The 15,204-nt window shown below is 43.7% G+C and overlaps 1 protein-coding gene across 1 annotated transcript in view; it reads right to left on the bottom strand.

Moving 5' to 3' along the window:
* abhd17b (abhydrolase domain containing 17B, depalmitoylase) overlaps positions 1-15,016 on the bottom strand; it is a 16,902-nt gene extending 1,886 nt beyond the window's left edge. Inside the window, exons 1-4 of the mRNA XM_058374830.1 lie at positions 14,877-15,016; positions 8,881-9,348; positions 1,407-1,586; positions 1-1,305 (exon numbers count right to left, since the gene is read on the bottom strand). The exon at positions 1-1,305 is cut by the window's left edge and continues 1,886 nt beyond it. Coding sequence (XP_058230813.1) covers positions 1,086-1,305; positions 1,407-1,586; positions 8,881-9,347 — 867 coding nt within the window. The 5' untranslated portion in view covers position 9,348; positions 14,877-15,016 and the 3' untranslated portion in view covers positions 1-1,085. The remainder of the gene's footprint in view (positions 1,306-1,406; positions 1,587-8,880; positions 9,349-14,876) is intronic.
* Between the last annotated feature and the right edge of the window lie 188 nt (positions 15,017-15,204).

The following is a 15,204-nucleotide window of genomic DNA, read 5'->3' as shown; positions in this document are numbered from 1 at the left end:
ATTTAATGGATCCAAAAACATCGCACCGACCCTGCTACGTTCTACAACATTACACATAGTGTGCAGTGTTCACAGGTCCAGAAAATCAGTCTATGTGTGCAGCGTTCACAGTTTCGAAACGTTACACAATTCAATGCACCCAAATTTCTAAATGTCGATCAAATCGTGCGGTGTTCTATGTTTCAAAGAGTCAACCTGAGAGTGCGCCCAGTTTGCGCAATACTCCTGCAGACACACACGGTCATGCGCACGCACACACACACACTATAAGCTGTAGTACACAGTGAGTTTCACACAGGAAGAGAAATTAATAGAGCAATGTTAGGGATAAGGGTTTTGGTGTGAGGACAGATCACATTGTTTTATATAACATAGGTTTCCAAACCTGGTCCTAGACTTTTTAGTTTTCCCAACACACACACACACACACACACACACACACACACACACACACACACACACAGGAAGCGCTGTTAATAAGCTGAAGTGTGTGAGGAACACTACATTGCACAGGACAGTGTGTACTCCAGCACCAGGACCAAGTTTCATCACAGTTTCACACACTAAAAAAAACTGAAATAAATAAAAAAGACTGGAGCTTGTAACTGGAGTTGTTGGTGCCAGTTTTGTCCACCTTTTTCCTCCCCATCGTGTACTGAATGGAATTAATGGGATTTTTAAATCAGGACATGTGTCATGCTTAAAAATGCACCTCCTCCCAAGTGGAACCCAGAGGTAGTGATCATCATCAGTCTGTGATAACAATATGGTGTTCTGTATCACTGTATATATGGTGATCTGCACTAATCTCGCTCTCTCTCTCACACACACACACACACACACACACACCTAGAACTCTTGTACAGACGCGTAACCTCAGTGGGATGGGCAGCCATGACACCTCTCTCTCTTTCTCGCTCTCTCTGGTCTCTCTTGAGAAGGCAGTCTCTGGGTCACTCCGTGGCTCTGTGTATTAGTGAGAAGAAAAAAAAAAAGCTAGACTCTGCCGCGGAGTTCCCAGTAGTCGGGGTGCGAGGTGCAGTCGGCAGCTGTGTGGTTTTTCTGTCTGTTGGTTCATCAGCGTCCTACAAATTGACGAGCTCGTGGCTGACGAACTGCTTGAGTCTCTCGAGGTACTGGCCATAGAGCTCCACGTCATTGTGCCCGGCACCTTCCACCCACAGCGGCTCCACTGGCCTCTGGCAGCGTTCGTACAGGGCCAGGCCGTGCGAGAAGTCGATCACCTCGTCTTCTGTGCCGTGGATCACCAGCACCGGCGACGTCACCTTCGAGATCTTGTCGATGCTGCGGAGGAGAGAAAGCATTGAAAAAAAATGTCGTTTTAATTTCTATGAACTCATAAATATTAGATTTAAAAGATCTGAGAATGGAAAGGAAGGTCGTACTTGGGGAAGGCGTCGAAGCAGTAGGTCTTCTTGGTGTCGGGGAAGGCCACCCGCATGCCTGAGGTGAGCGGAGAGTGCAGGATGACGGCGGCGCTCTCGTAACGAGCAGCCAGATCCACAGACGGCACTGTTCCAATACTCTGTCCGTATACGATCACGTTCTCCGGTCTTATACCGTACCTGAGGAAAGAAACACAACTGTTAACACATACACTATATTGCCAAATCATTGAATTCAGGTGTTGGGCTCGGCCCCGTCATTCCAGTGAAAGGAACTCTTAATGCTTCAGCATACTGAGACATTTTGGACAATTTCATGCTCCCAACTTTGTGGGAACAGTTTGGGGATGACCCCTTCCTGTTCCAACATGACTGCACACCAGTGCACAAAGCAAGGTCCATAAAGACATGGATGAGAGAGTTTGGTGTGGAGGAACTTCAGAGTCCTGACCTCAACCCCACAGAACACCTTCAGGATGAATTAGAGCGGAGACTGTGAGTCAGACCTTCTCGTCCAACATCAGTGTCTGAGCTCACACTTCTAGAGAAATGGTCAAAAATTCCCATAAACACACTCCTAAATCTTGTGGAAAGCCTTTCCAGAAGAGTTGAAGCTGTTATAGCTGCAAAGGGCGGGACAACTCCATATTACATTCATGTGCATGTAAAGACAAATGTCCCAAAATCTTTGGCAATATAGTGTAACAATTCTCTCGGCCACAAACACACAACGCTTCTCTCTCTCTCTCTCTCTCTGTGTCCTCTTCTTTTATAATATTTACTCAAATCATATGTTTGAACCTGGATAATCCCATGAACACTCCTGAAAGCACAGGGATTAATAACTGACTGACACTCAGATCATGACACCCAGTAGGCAAACGTTACAGCACTTGCCATGCAAATAAACATAAACTAAACATACAAACATGCATCACGCTAAGCTTTACGGAGAAATCCTGCCGCACTGTGTGACACAACGGCTCATAGGCCCGAGTTTATCTGATTCACATCTCAGCTTAGCTTCATACAGAGACCTCGAACAGTTAACATGAGTGTCAGCCATGACAGGAAGCTAAGCACCATAAATAAATCTCACACTTGAGTATCAGCCTTCTGCGGCCAAAAATATCAAATCTGCATAATTTCTAAAGAAAATAAACGACGGGGGGAAACGGAAATCGAAAGCCGTCTGATTCAGCACCATCTCGTATCTGATCAGTTTGACCTGATAACAGACCAAAAATAATTACCTCTGCGTGTTCGAGAATAAAATGAAAAGATTTGCGTCACTGTCATCACGTGATCTCGGAACTGCCTTTGAAAACGGGTTTTGCGACCTTCTTATCATGGAACAAACAACAACATGGCGTTTTTCCCCTCTACGCAGTTTGTAGTCATGCAGGACGGGTTTGCTTTTATCGGTTTATACGCTCACCGGTTTGTTGGGGAAGGGGGGTGGGGGTCTGCAAAAAGTTCTGACCTGCATCCGAGCGTGAAGCGATCTTTTTCTGAAAGGTGTGTCAAAATTTGGAATGATAAAATCTCTCTCATTTCCTCCATTCACTTCCTTCTGATTAACCAACCCCCGGAGTTATTTTCCACCTGGTTGCCACACCAGATAAGATAAGATTGGTCTGTGTGACAGCAGCAGGGATGGGCGAGGCGTTGATATCCCGTCGTTATCCAAGAAGATACAGGAATTCTCTTTATATCATCACACGGCTAACCTGCTGTCAGATCTGCTGATAAAAACGTATCTGATGTCTTCAGTGTTGCTGTTAAAACATCAAAAACTGATTAGCGGCTAACTAGCACCTGATTGCTTTAGTGATTCCTCTCCTGTTTAACTGTTTATTAAACACGTTTAATGTTTAGAGCCAGATGTGATCCATGATAGGGAAAAAAAAATATTATATATTTAATAATATTATATACTCAGGTCATGCTACAATGTTCAAGCCTGGGAATTTTCCAAAGGTTTTATTCAGAAGCTCTCTCTCACGTCTAAAGTAGCACTAATTGCCCCTGTGTGCTGTGAGAAACTCCGCAGTACAATCAGGAGGTTTTTTTCCCCTCTCCCCTACTTCCTTGACAGGAGGTCACGGGGACTGCCCTCGTCACATCACATTGGGAAACCGGTTGCCAAGCGACCGATCAATATTTCACTAACCGTGCCCCGCCCCTCCCCCCGGACCGGGCGGAAATGAAAAATCCGGATGAAAATGAAACTGGTTCCATTAAACTGGAGCAGAAATCAGTCCCGTGACCAGATCTCCACCCTCCATTCTCCTCCCTTATGCCTCCATCCTTCCCTACTGTCGTTCATACAGCTCTCTCTCTCAGGCTCTCATCCCAGTCCTTGTGGTTTATTTCCTCCTCTCTGTCCTTAATGACTTTTTTCTGTCTCTCTCTCCCCTCTCTGTCTTTCTCTCTTCATTCTTCCCTCCTCTCCTTCTATCGTTTCTTCATCCCTGTCTTTCTTCATTCTTCCCTCCGCTCCTTCTATCTTTTTTCCCCATCCCTGTCTCTCTTTTCTAGACTCCACCATATTTCCAATATCCACCATCCCCTCTGTTCATCTCTGTCTCTCTCTCCCTCTCTTTATTCCTCCCATCACTGCTTCTGTTTCCATCATCCACTCTTTCCTTCTTTATTCCTTCCTCTTCTCTCCGTCTCTCACCCTCTCATTTCTGCCTTTCCTGTTTATTTCATTCTTTTTCATCTCATTCATTGTTTCTACACTCTACTTCTTTCTTTTCCTTCTGACTTCCCATTTGTGCTTCCTTTTTCAGCTTTTTTTTTTATTTCAACGCTTCTCTTCTTGTCTATATTTCTTTCCTTCATCTTTCCCTTTCCTTTTCCCCCCCAGTTCTTTTAACATCTTTGTTTGCTTGATCATGCTCCATCCTAGATGTCTCTCTCTCTCTCCCTTTACAATTTTTCTCTGTTTTTTCAAATCGCTCTCCTTTCTCTACTTCTCTCTCTAGCTTTCTTCCTCCTGTTGTCCCTCCATCTTTTCCGAATTTATCCTTTCTTCACACTGTCATATTTCTCTGCCCTCTGATGCAGTCTTGCTCCCTCTTTTCCCCCCCTCACCCTTTCTCTTTCCGATGTGACAGATGGAACACTCCGGATCAGATGAGACTTCCTCTAGCGTTACACACAGCCAACGTGCTGCTACAGGGGCTCTCTGAGCAACCTGCTCTCCAGCTACACACAACAATGTGTGTGTGTGTGTGTCTGTAAGTGTGTGTGTTCATTCAGTCCAAACAGACACACCTGCTTACTCATCGCTGACTCACCTGTCCAGACAGGTAGTAGGGTGGATCCATCTCTCTCACTGCACATCCTGTGTACACTGAGCTACAAGAAAACACCCCTGACTACACATACACACACAGATTTAGGTCTCTTCTCCAGACAAACGGCAAAAAACGCAGGAGACGGTAGTTTGATTGTCGAAACCTGATAAATGAGATGATGTCATCAGAAAAAAAGTATCTAGACCCCGAGGTGAAACACGCACACAATCAATCATCATTCCTTTAACATGACTCAAAGTTCCATTCACATTTATTGTTTAAAAAAAACATGAAACTTATCATCTCATCATCAGGATGCAAAGGAACAAAATTTGGGATTGGATTTAAAAGAAACAGTTAACAACCCCGGGTCTACAAACTCAACAAAAATAACAGATACCACATCCATCTCCATTATCTACTAACTCCACCGTCCAACATCCCCATTAACAGCGATATCCACATCATCCAGCCTTCTACACCTTCAAGATCCACCAACTGCATCATTCTCTATACCCACCATCTATACAGTCTTTACTTCACCACTCCCATCACTGTCACCACCATTCACTTCCTCCTGTCTGTCCACTTCCTCCCCTCCACTTCCTCCCTCCTCCAGACCATCCCGCACTCCCTCCTCCAGACCATCCCGCACTCCCTCCTCCAGACCATCCCGCACTCCCTCCTCCCGTACACTCCCTCCCTCCGTCCTCCCGTACACTCCCTCCCTCCTCCCAACCACCACCTCCAGGTAGAACTCCACTTTCTCACCTGTCTCCCCCACTTTCACCTTCTACTACCGCATCGGATCCGAGATCAAACAGTCCGAGAGACAATTCAACACATGTTAACTGGGTGGAGAGCGATGTAGCACACACTGAGAGGTGCAGTCTGGGTCTGTATAGCAGGTATTGTACAGGGAATGTTGACCACTCCCTGGTCCAAAAGCACAAAACCACAGAGAATACAACAAAGCTACGTCCCTGTGGGAACCTTTTTTTTTTTTTTTTTTAAAAAGAGATAAAAGACAAGCAACAGTGAACTAACCAGACGCAGCAACATTCCCAAAGGAAGTAATACGAGAGTCTGGAGAAATACCAGTGCCTGAGAACACAACTAGGTTAAAGCCAGACACGTCCCATTAAGGCTGCAACCCCTAAACTGGAACAGCGGCTCCAACAGATTCCTGGAATGACAACACTGATCTCAGTCCAGAACAGCACATTCCTAGGAGCTGCACAACACTGTGCCACGCCCGCAAACTCCCAGACCTCAGGTAGGAGGCTCGAGAAGGAACCGAGACACCACTGACGGTAAGGACAAGACATGAACTGTGCTAGTTGATAAGTCAGGAAGAAAACACAACAGGACACGCTGCTACAGATGTGTGGTTCTACTATAACCACACATCCCACTGCGCTGTATTCGAACGCTGCACCTTCTCTCACCACTTCCCAGTCTTCACGAGAAAGACTTATGATTTATACTTAAAAGATTTACTCTAAACAGTAAACATTAATTTATCCTAATTAGTCTCTCTTAATTCACTGTACACGTCCACAGTATATTCCATATGAGGAGAGGAAAGAGCGCAGTCTTGTGATCATCCTGAGGGATTTTAAAGAGGTATGATAGTGAGAAATTCTTCAGTGCTCACTTGTCTTAACACTGGATGGTTTAAAGATCAATGCATCCCTTCTCTCAACAGCCCTTAAGCTCTTTAACTTTTCTGAAGGTCATCATTGTTGCTGCGAATTTGTTTTCCAAATCAGCAGCTGAGATCTAGATCATAAGGCATTGTGTATATAGTACGTAATGCATGGCTAGCCTAGAGCAGATAACATCACTTTACCGTTTCCTGTTTTTTAGGGTGATGTTACTCAAGCACACACTCGTGCATTTTTAAAGAGGACAATAGTTAAACAAAATCTTTAGAACTGTATTTTAAAAGTCTGTCACTGTTTAACATTTCAGAGACGTCATTAACCATCTCTTTGTAGAGCAACCACTTCACTTTTCCACACTGAGATGGTGGTGTAACTCGAACAACATCAGCGCATGGAGACAAGTTGCAGACCTAGCTGTTCCCTTGAAGCCTCCTGTTTCCGTACGGGAGTTTTTCTTGTACAGATTATGGCCCATGGTGTCAGAGTGATGGATTAATCCGGTGCGGAGCTGAAATGTGGCAGAGAAAAAACCCAAAATGGAGGATAAACCCAGATAAAGGTGGCGGTGGATGGAAAATAAGGGCAGGGTAACCTGCAATGCAACTTACATCTCTCTCTCTTTCTCGCTCACTGTATGCTCATCTCTCTCTCTCTCTCTCTCTCTCTCTTTCTCTGTATGTTCATCTCTCTCTCGCTGTCTCTCTCTCTCTCTCTCTCTCTCTGTATGCCCCCCCCTTTCTGTGTATGTTCATCTCTCTCTCTCGCTGTCTGTCTCTCTGTGTATGTTCCTTTCTCTCTCTCTCGCTGTCTCTCTCTCCATGTCACTCTACCTTTCTTTCCGTCTCTCGTCTCTTGACAGTGATGAGATGATTTTGGAGATGTTACGTCACATGCATTATGTTGAACGCTCCCGTCACTCCTCCAGCTGTCAGAGGAAGCATCCCTCACTCTCTCCTTCTATGACAGATGCTCCACTTAAATTATTTTTTTTTTGTCTCGTTTAACAGACTTTCCAGAATATTAAATGGAATTGAATAAGAAGGAATAATAATTTGAACATTTCAGGAGGTTTCTGCACTGCACTTTACTTCCTATCTGTAAAACTACCACTAACAAAGTTTAAAGTAGGCCACAGCCTTCAAACTGCTCTGATACTCGAGCTGTGTGTGTTGTTCAACGCGAAAACACAACACCACAACACAACAGGTTACACAATTACCACATCAAACCCACACAATCCGCAAGAATCGACATCAGGTTTAAATTGTTTTCCCCAAACAAACACCATTTCTAGGTGCATTATGAAAGATTAGTGTTCAGGTCTCTGTTGGGTGTGATCAAGACTCCGCCCGTGTTCATGAAGCTCCACCCCTAGGATCTACACTGGCATGTAGAATATCATGTCTATAAAATGACTGGCAGGAAGCGTATCCAAAAACAAAGAAGCTTTCCTCACCAGAAATCAGTTTTCAAAACAAATGAACAAATCTTCTGGATTATTTTGATAAGTAAAGAATTTTAAAAATGATTGACTATTGTGCCTGAAACTGTGCAGAAACAAAGTAATTCTTAAAGCTACTTCCTGATTCAGGACCAGATGAAACTGTACACACCACACATCAGCAGTCGCTGTTTACTGAAGTGTGTGTGTGTGTGTGTGTGTGTGTGTGTGTGTACGCAGGCCCGCAAGGACATGATTTGTCAAATGAGGACACACGGGGTTCAAGAGCTGCAGCTGTGCTTACTAAAAGCACATGCACACACATAGCATTTGAACACACACTTTTACATGAACGTGCATAGCTGTGTTGTAAGCATCCATTCATGTACACACACACACACAATATCCTCTTTGTTCTGCATCTGTCTTGTTGCAATTTCCAGCTGAACTACTGTTTTTGTGACCTGTATGCATTTATCACACACACTCTCTCTCTCTCACACACACACAAAGAGATGTGAATATTTCTCCTTTCTCAGAGATGCACACTTTCAAAAATCCAAACAAATCCTCATGAATGTGAGTGAAACAGGAAAAGGCGTCCGAGTTAACATTCCCTCGTTCAATCACATCCACAGCCGAGGGGGGGAGGGGACCTGGGGGTCAGTGGGAGGAGCTGGAGGTCAGTGTTACTCACGACTTTATGAGAAATGATAAACAAAATGAGGGAAGCTAAACAGGGGAAAGTACCGTAGGGTTCATAAACCCTGTTTCTGGAGATCCGTCTTCCTCCAGCATCCTGAACCTAACTGTTAGAACTACTGCTGTAGAAGAGTAACGATAGAAGAAGTTGTATTTTTTATTCCGTACTTCAAATATCCTGGAAGATGTAGAACATGATTTAAAAAAAAACATGGGATTGAGCCAAGCAAAAATATATAAAACTCTCTGATAAAACCTGTTTGGAAAAATTTCTACTGGAATACTCATTTTACAGGTGCTCTAATCAAAGCACTGGAGGCGGAGCTTTGTGAGCATGATTGACTGGCGGTAAAGCTCACCTGGTTCGGAGGGCGTGCCACGCCGCGTCCACGTCAGCATACAGGTTCTTCTCAGACGGTTTTCCCGAGCTGGCGCCGTAACCCGAGTAGTCGTAGGAGAAGATGTTGCAGTTGATGCGCGAGCCGAGCCCCACGTAGAAGCTGCTCATCTGCCCGAGGTCGACGGCGTTACCGTGCGAGAACAGCAGCGTGTAACGGGCGCTCGGCGAGCAGCGGACGAACATGCAGGCGATGCGGTTGCCGCGCACCGTGCGAGTCATAAAGCACTCGATGGAGTCCTTCTCACGTGCGGAGTACTGCCAATCGGCACGCTCGGACAGATGCAGAGTCCAACGTGTACCGCTCTCGTCACTCAGCAGCGTGTATGTCGGCTCCGGGGGCAGGAACGCCAGCTTCGACGCGATTCTGCTCGGGCATGGCGGGCAGCAGAACAGGCAGCACAGCTCACTCAGAGACAGGTGATTCATTCTGCATGGAAATAGAATAAAGATTAGCAACAGCACATAGAAGATTATCATCAGCTACCTACGTAATGACAATGCTGTGAACAAGCACTGATAGGGATTCTGGTTCACTACACACCGGGACACTGATGACTTGTGACTGGACCACGCACTCGTGCTGTAAAATGTCACGGCGTGCATATCAGCAACAGGCAGAACTGGTACCTTTGACGTTATTTTTAACCTTGTTTATCCGTGCTTCAAACAGGATCGCAGACTGGCACACAGATTTTAATGTTTTTTAAACATTTAAGTCATTCGACTCCAACAAAACGTTTATAGAACCTCAACATCGATAACAATCTACGATATTAGTCCCAGTGCACTTAAAATGGCAGACTAGTGCTTTGACTCGAGGGAATTGAGATTGTTGATATTCACTTCACGCTATCTACGATCACTGCCTGGCTCTGAAATCTTCCTGAAAAAAAAAAAAAAAAAAACCACCTTTTAACCCCATTTCCAGTGAAAGATGCCATGCCCACCTCAACAATGATAACCTAATCTACTCATTTAATCTCAACAATGCAGACAGGTAAAAACATTTATTTATGGCAGTTTCCCAGAATTAAGCGTTTTTTTTACTTATAATAAATCATAAACTCAATGTTGGGAATCTGCCCAATATGTTCAGCACTGTGGCTCTAATACTGTTAGTTGGCAGAGTCAAAGATCATGAATAGAGGGCAGATCTCACTCGTCTGAACAGAAAGCCAGCAACAGCGGCATAGTGCTGTTTCTTTTTCTCTCTGGACCCTCATCAACTCTCACATTCTCTGATCGTTACCCCTAATACTTTAATACACTCTCTCCATACACCGATCAGGCATAACATTATGACCACCTGCCTAATATTGTGTTGGTCCCCCTTTTGCTACTAAAACAGCCCTGACCCATCATGCACTGTGTATTCTGACACCTTTCTCTCAGAACCAGCATTAACTTCTTCAGCAGTTTGAGCAACAGTAGCTCATCTGTTGGACCGGATCACACGGGCCAGCCTTCTCTCCCCACGTGCATCAATGAGCCTTGACTGCCCATGACCCTGTCGCTGGTTTACCCCTGTTCCTTCCTTGGACCACTTTTGATAGATACTGAGCACTGCAGACTGACCACAGCTGCAGTTTTGGAGATGCTCTGATCCAGTCGTCTAGCCATCACAATTTGGCCCTTCGTCAAACTCGCTCAAATCCTTACGCCCATTTTTCCTGTTTCTAACACATCAACTTTGAGGACAAAATGTTCACTTGCTACCTAATATATCCCACCCACTAACAGGTGCCATGATAATCAGTGTTATTCACTTCACCATGGTCGTAATTTTATGCCAGATCAGTGTACACCCCTTCTCTCGGGTAGTTGCATCTCAACGCCTCCATTCTCACCCTCCTCTTGTTCCCTTAATAAGGCTACTGAGGGAGGGAAGGATCCTTACCCCTGGAGGATACAAATTCATGAAATCCTGCCAACTTCCCTCAGACTGAAGAAGCTGCTGGAATGAGTAGTGAATCAAACTACACAGTTTTGATCTAAATAGGAAGAAATCCCATTGACGTGACTCAACTTCCAGATAACTGCACTTGGATGACAGACATGATTGTCTATTTCCCACCCAGTGTGTTCTTGCATTAACATGTAGCTACAAACGGACCCATGGAAACATGTTAAAACGAATCTAAGACGGCTTCTAATTCACCCTGTCCTGACTTTCCCCTCCTTAATGTATAGCACTAAGCTACCGGATTCTCCATTCTGATTGGTCGGGAACGTGTGGGATCATTTTTCTATAGAAATGACATCATCTCTAAGATGTTGTCCTGGAAAGTATCTTTCCGTTCTCCCACCATGGTGCGTTTACGTCTTCTTCACTTAGAGAGAGAAACAAAATGGCCGCCTGTAGCACGACTCGCAAGAGATCTGTAACGTTAAAGTAACTACAAAGTGTTAAAGTACAATGCGTCATTCATTGCAGTTACAGTTTTTCTCCCATCCCCGGAGATTAGGCCAGAGAAATCATGCGACTCCTATTTAAATCTGCACAAAGTATTGGCACCCCTGGCTTCCATAATGTTGTTTGTACTTGCCGTGTCTCGTGTTCAGTAACATGCAACATTTTAAACTAAAATAAGTGACATGAAGCGTGTGAGAGAATTTCACGTATTATTATACTGATGCGCTGTTGTGTCTAGTGTCTGTATTGACTCTGTAACCTCCGGAGATCTCCAGCATCTTTGAGGTTATGGTGAGACGGGAAACAAATAATCTTGTGTTCAGATGTGAAAAGGGTTTCCTTGTGACTCATGCACAAATGATGCAGAAACCACAGAGTTATGGTGCAGTGTGATCTTCTCATTCACTTAAAAAAAGGGGGTATGATGAGGTGATGCAGGATGGAGAAAAAAAAAATTAATTAAAAATAGCGAGCAGACTGAAATGGCTCACAGGAATGCATTTAACTGCTCTGAACGAACTGAGGCGTCTGTATCGACGATGGTTTCATTAAGCGGCGCGTTTCAACACGGCAAATGTTTTCTTCCTTTTTACTTTCGTTGCGTGTGAAACACTTGAAGATGCGAGCACGTGAACTTGAATGAACTGGGGTGCTGTTATCGCGGTTAACGTGGATTTTAATTTTCACGAGAAAATTTGTCACGCTCACACTGGAGACTCCTTCCATTTATAAAGAAAATAAACCAAAACATCAGCCAAGTGAAACCTTCACTATATCAACGATCACATCTCTGTTAAACAGCAACACAGTTTTTAAGCTATTATGTTAAAATACTGCTTAGTCTCTATGCAAGTGGTTACTATAGTGACAATGTGATTCGCCTTCTTTCTGCGATCGAAAAACAACCAATCAGATTTGAGAATGTGACGGTCGCTGGGTTATAAACACGGTCTGTTTATCTGTCTGTTGAAACGCAGTCTGTAATAAAGCGTGTCCGACAAAACAGCTATAAACATAAAGAGGGCGGGTTTCAGTCAGGTTTCGGTTCCTGTTGTAATCACACACACCGAGATCTACACACCTTTGTATCGTGATTTTATTTATTTGAAAACAACCGCTGCTTATCTGTGAAAAAACAACTTGAGGTGAGGTTTAATGTTGAATCGGAGCTCTTTCATTCCTTTAACTTTATTCGGAATAAAGAGACAGTGCAGGTGATGTGAAACGTATCGGCTTCGTTTCCAAAGCAGCTGCAGTGATTTGATAAGGTGCTATCTGCCCTCTTCCGCATACACAAGCCCCTCCCTCTCTGAGAGCATGGAAACTTGCGAAAAGATTTATTTATTTTTTCAAATTTATTTACAAATTTAGTTTTTCACAGGATTTTTTTTTTTAATAAAATGCAGAACTGATGACTATATTAAAAGAGGAAAAATAAGTGTGTTAGTTTCGGCATAATATTTCTCCATTTATTTATTTATAATTTTTTTTATAACATTACATTTTACCAAATGGAATTTTTTGTGATATTAGTTGTCATTTTTCCCCACTGTTTTTTTCCTCCAGTTCAACAAGCGTAAAAAAAATATTAATAAAAAAATAACATACTGTGAACAAAATATAAACTCTTCATATATTTATAAAATACAAACGAGTGACGAATTAAAGGGAAAAAAAACACAACCCCCAAGGTCTGTTCATTTAGTCATGATGTTTACTCACAGCTAAGCAGCAGAAGAGAGGTGCTGAGGTTAAGAAAAACGTGTGAAGCTGAGGTGATAGGGTGATGTCACCCAGCGCTGGGTAGAGGATCATGACGTGTGTGCAGAAAAGTGAAGATGAAGGAGGAGAGAAGATGAAGGCCAATCATTACACTACTTTTTGGTTGGATCTAAAAGGTCTTCAGCCTCGTTCCTGTCCCTCTGCATGTTGCCCTCTGTTCTCCACTGCAGGTCTTGTGATGAACACGCATGCCGACACGGGCTTGCCGAGCTCGTGCATTTACCGAGACGCTTTGCAAGTCAATGCGAGTTTAAAAACGTCACATCCGCGTTACGACTCGGACTGCCTCGACCTCTGGCTGACGGACTAACCCTCTATCCCGAGGCGCACAAATCTGCACTGCTCCTTCAAAAAAAAATGTATGATTCATGATTCATGTTTCAAACCGATCCCAAAGACTTGGGGTCATGTGACCAGGAATTGTCTTCACACACACACACAGGTTTCAAGCAAAATAAAACTGAAAGTGTGTAACCCTGCCCTGAAGGTACGGCTGCTGTGTTTCGGCTGCCTGCGTCATATCTGCTGACTGCGTTAAGACTCGGAGTCGGAGTCAGCACAGGAAATCGGGGGGAACTCGTTTGTTCGTATGTGACGTGTGATCTTGTGATCTGTGGAGCTGAAAGACCGTGTTCCTTTTTCAGCACAGTGCTGAGGATTAAATTGAAATACATTCATCATCCGGGAAAAGTTGTTGTTTTGGCGGCTGCATCAACAACAAACGAAAAAACCATGCTCTTATGAACTAGTGAATCACGCCAAACACTTCTGGGTGGACAACCATCGTGCATCCAGATGTTGAGTTACTGTGACGCTAATCCTCAGCGCTCCTGTCAGTGAGATTTGCTAAAATATCACAGGCGTGAGAGCAACATGCTTTAAACAGCAACGTCGAGAGAAGTTATTAAAAAAAACAGATCATCTCTCAGTCTAGACGACATGAATGTACTTCTCCCAGACACAGCGGTCCGGCTGTGACATCATCATGAGTGACAAGAGGTCATTACGCTCTCAGCATCATATTATTATTACTGGGGAACTATTATTTTCCCTTTTTTTCTCCAATCTTATTACAATATACAAAATGGATCAAATACGAAAACGTATCAAATCTGATCTGACACTGAATCACGGTTTCTTTACATGGATGGATAGATGGATGGATGGATGGATGGATGGATGGATGGATATATAAACACACACACAAAAAAAAAACAATTCTAACCAATCACAAACGTTTCCTCCTTAACCAAAGTGTTAGTCTATTTCTAAGGCTATGATTAACACACTGAACTCTTCCAGCTATAAAAACTCACATTCATTTAATAGATCTCTAAATATTTATGAGACAGAAAAGACAAAAACAAACAAACAAAGTTGGTTTCAATAAACTGTATGATTATAGGGAAGTCTGTATGATCCTCTTACGGTAAACCTGAGATATCCAAACTAATTATTAGGCATTTTTTCTGTATTAAATGCACAAACACCAGTACTTCACCATCAGCTGTATTCAATAGTAAACCATCTGCCATGACATTTTACAATCCAAGTCTGATCTCAGATCCTAACCATGAAGATGATGTTCACGCTGTACGGGTTTTATTAAAGAAAAAAAAAGAAAAATCTCAGACCATGAATGCTCTCAGTCTCAGCTGGCTTTAAAGAGATGTTTCCAGTATGTAGTATTATTATTGTGTCTATACTGAATTTGTATAAACGTAAATAATTTGGTTATATGGTTAGAGTTGATTACATACCTGTACACACTATATTCCTGTTGAGGAACTGCTGAGTGATGGCACTGTTTACTGAAATGTTTTTCTTAAATCAGGTATATCGACCGGTCCGATATTAAAGGTATCGTGAGCGGGGTATCGCTCGGTTCCGCTCCGGTTCTTCACTCCTCCGTTCCGGACGCGGTGATGCGCCGCCGCCTCGGTAACCTTTCCAGACCTTCCTCCGAACGGCCGAGCTGCTCAGATACCCTCAACATGTGGTCCGACTGGATGCGGATATAAAGACGAAAAGCAGCCCGGTGTGGAGGAATGAAGAGAAACTGCGCGGCTGCCGTTCACGAAGAGAGAC

Source organism: Hemibagrus wyckioides, linkage group LG22 (genome assembly GCF_019097595.1).
Source record: "Hemibagrus wyckioides isolate EC202008001 linkage group LG22, SWU_Hwy_1.0, whole genome shotgun sequence".
Classification (NCBI taxonomy): domain Eukaryota; kingdom Metazoa; phylum Chordata; class Actinopteri; order Siluriformes; family Bagridae; genus Hemibagrus; species Hemibagrus wyckioides.
Note: the sequence above shows the minus strand (reverse complement) of the source record. Positions and strands in the feature narration are given on the sequence as shown.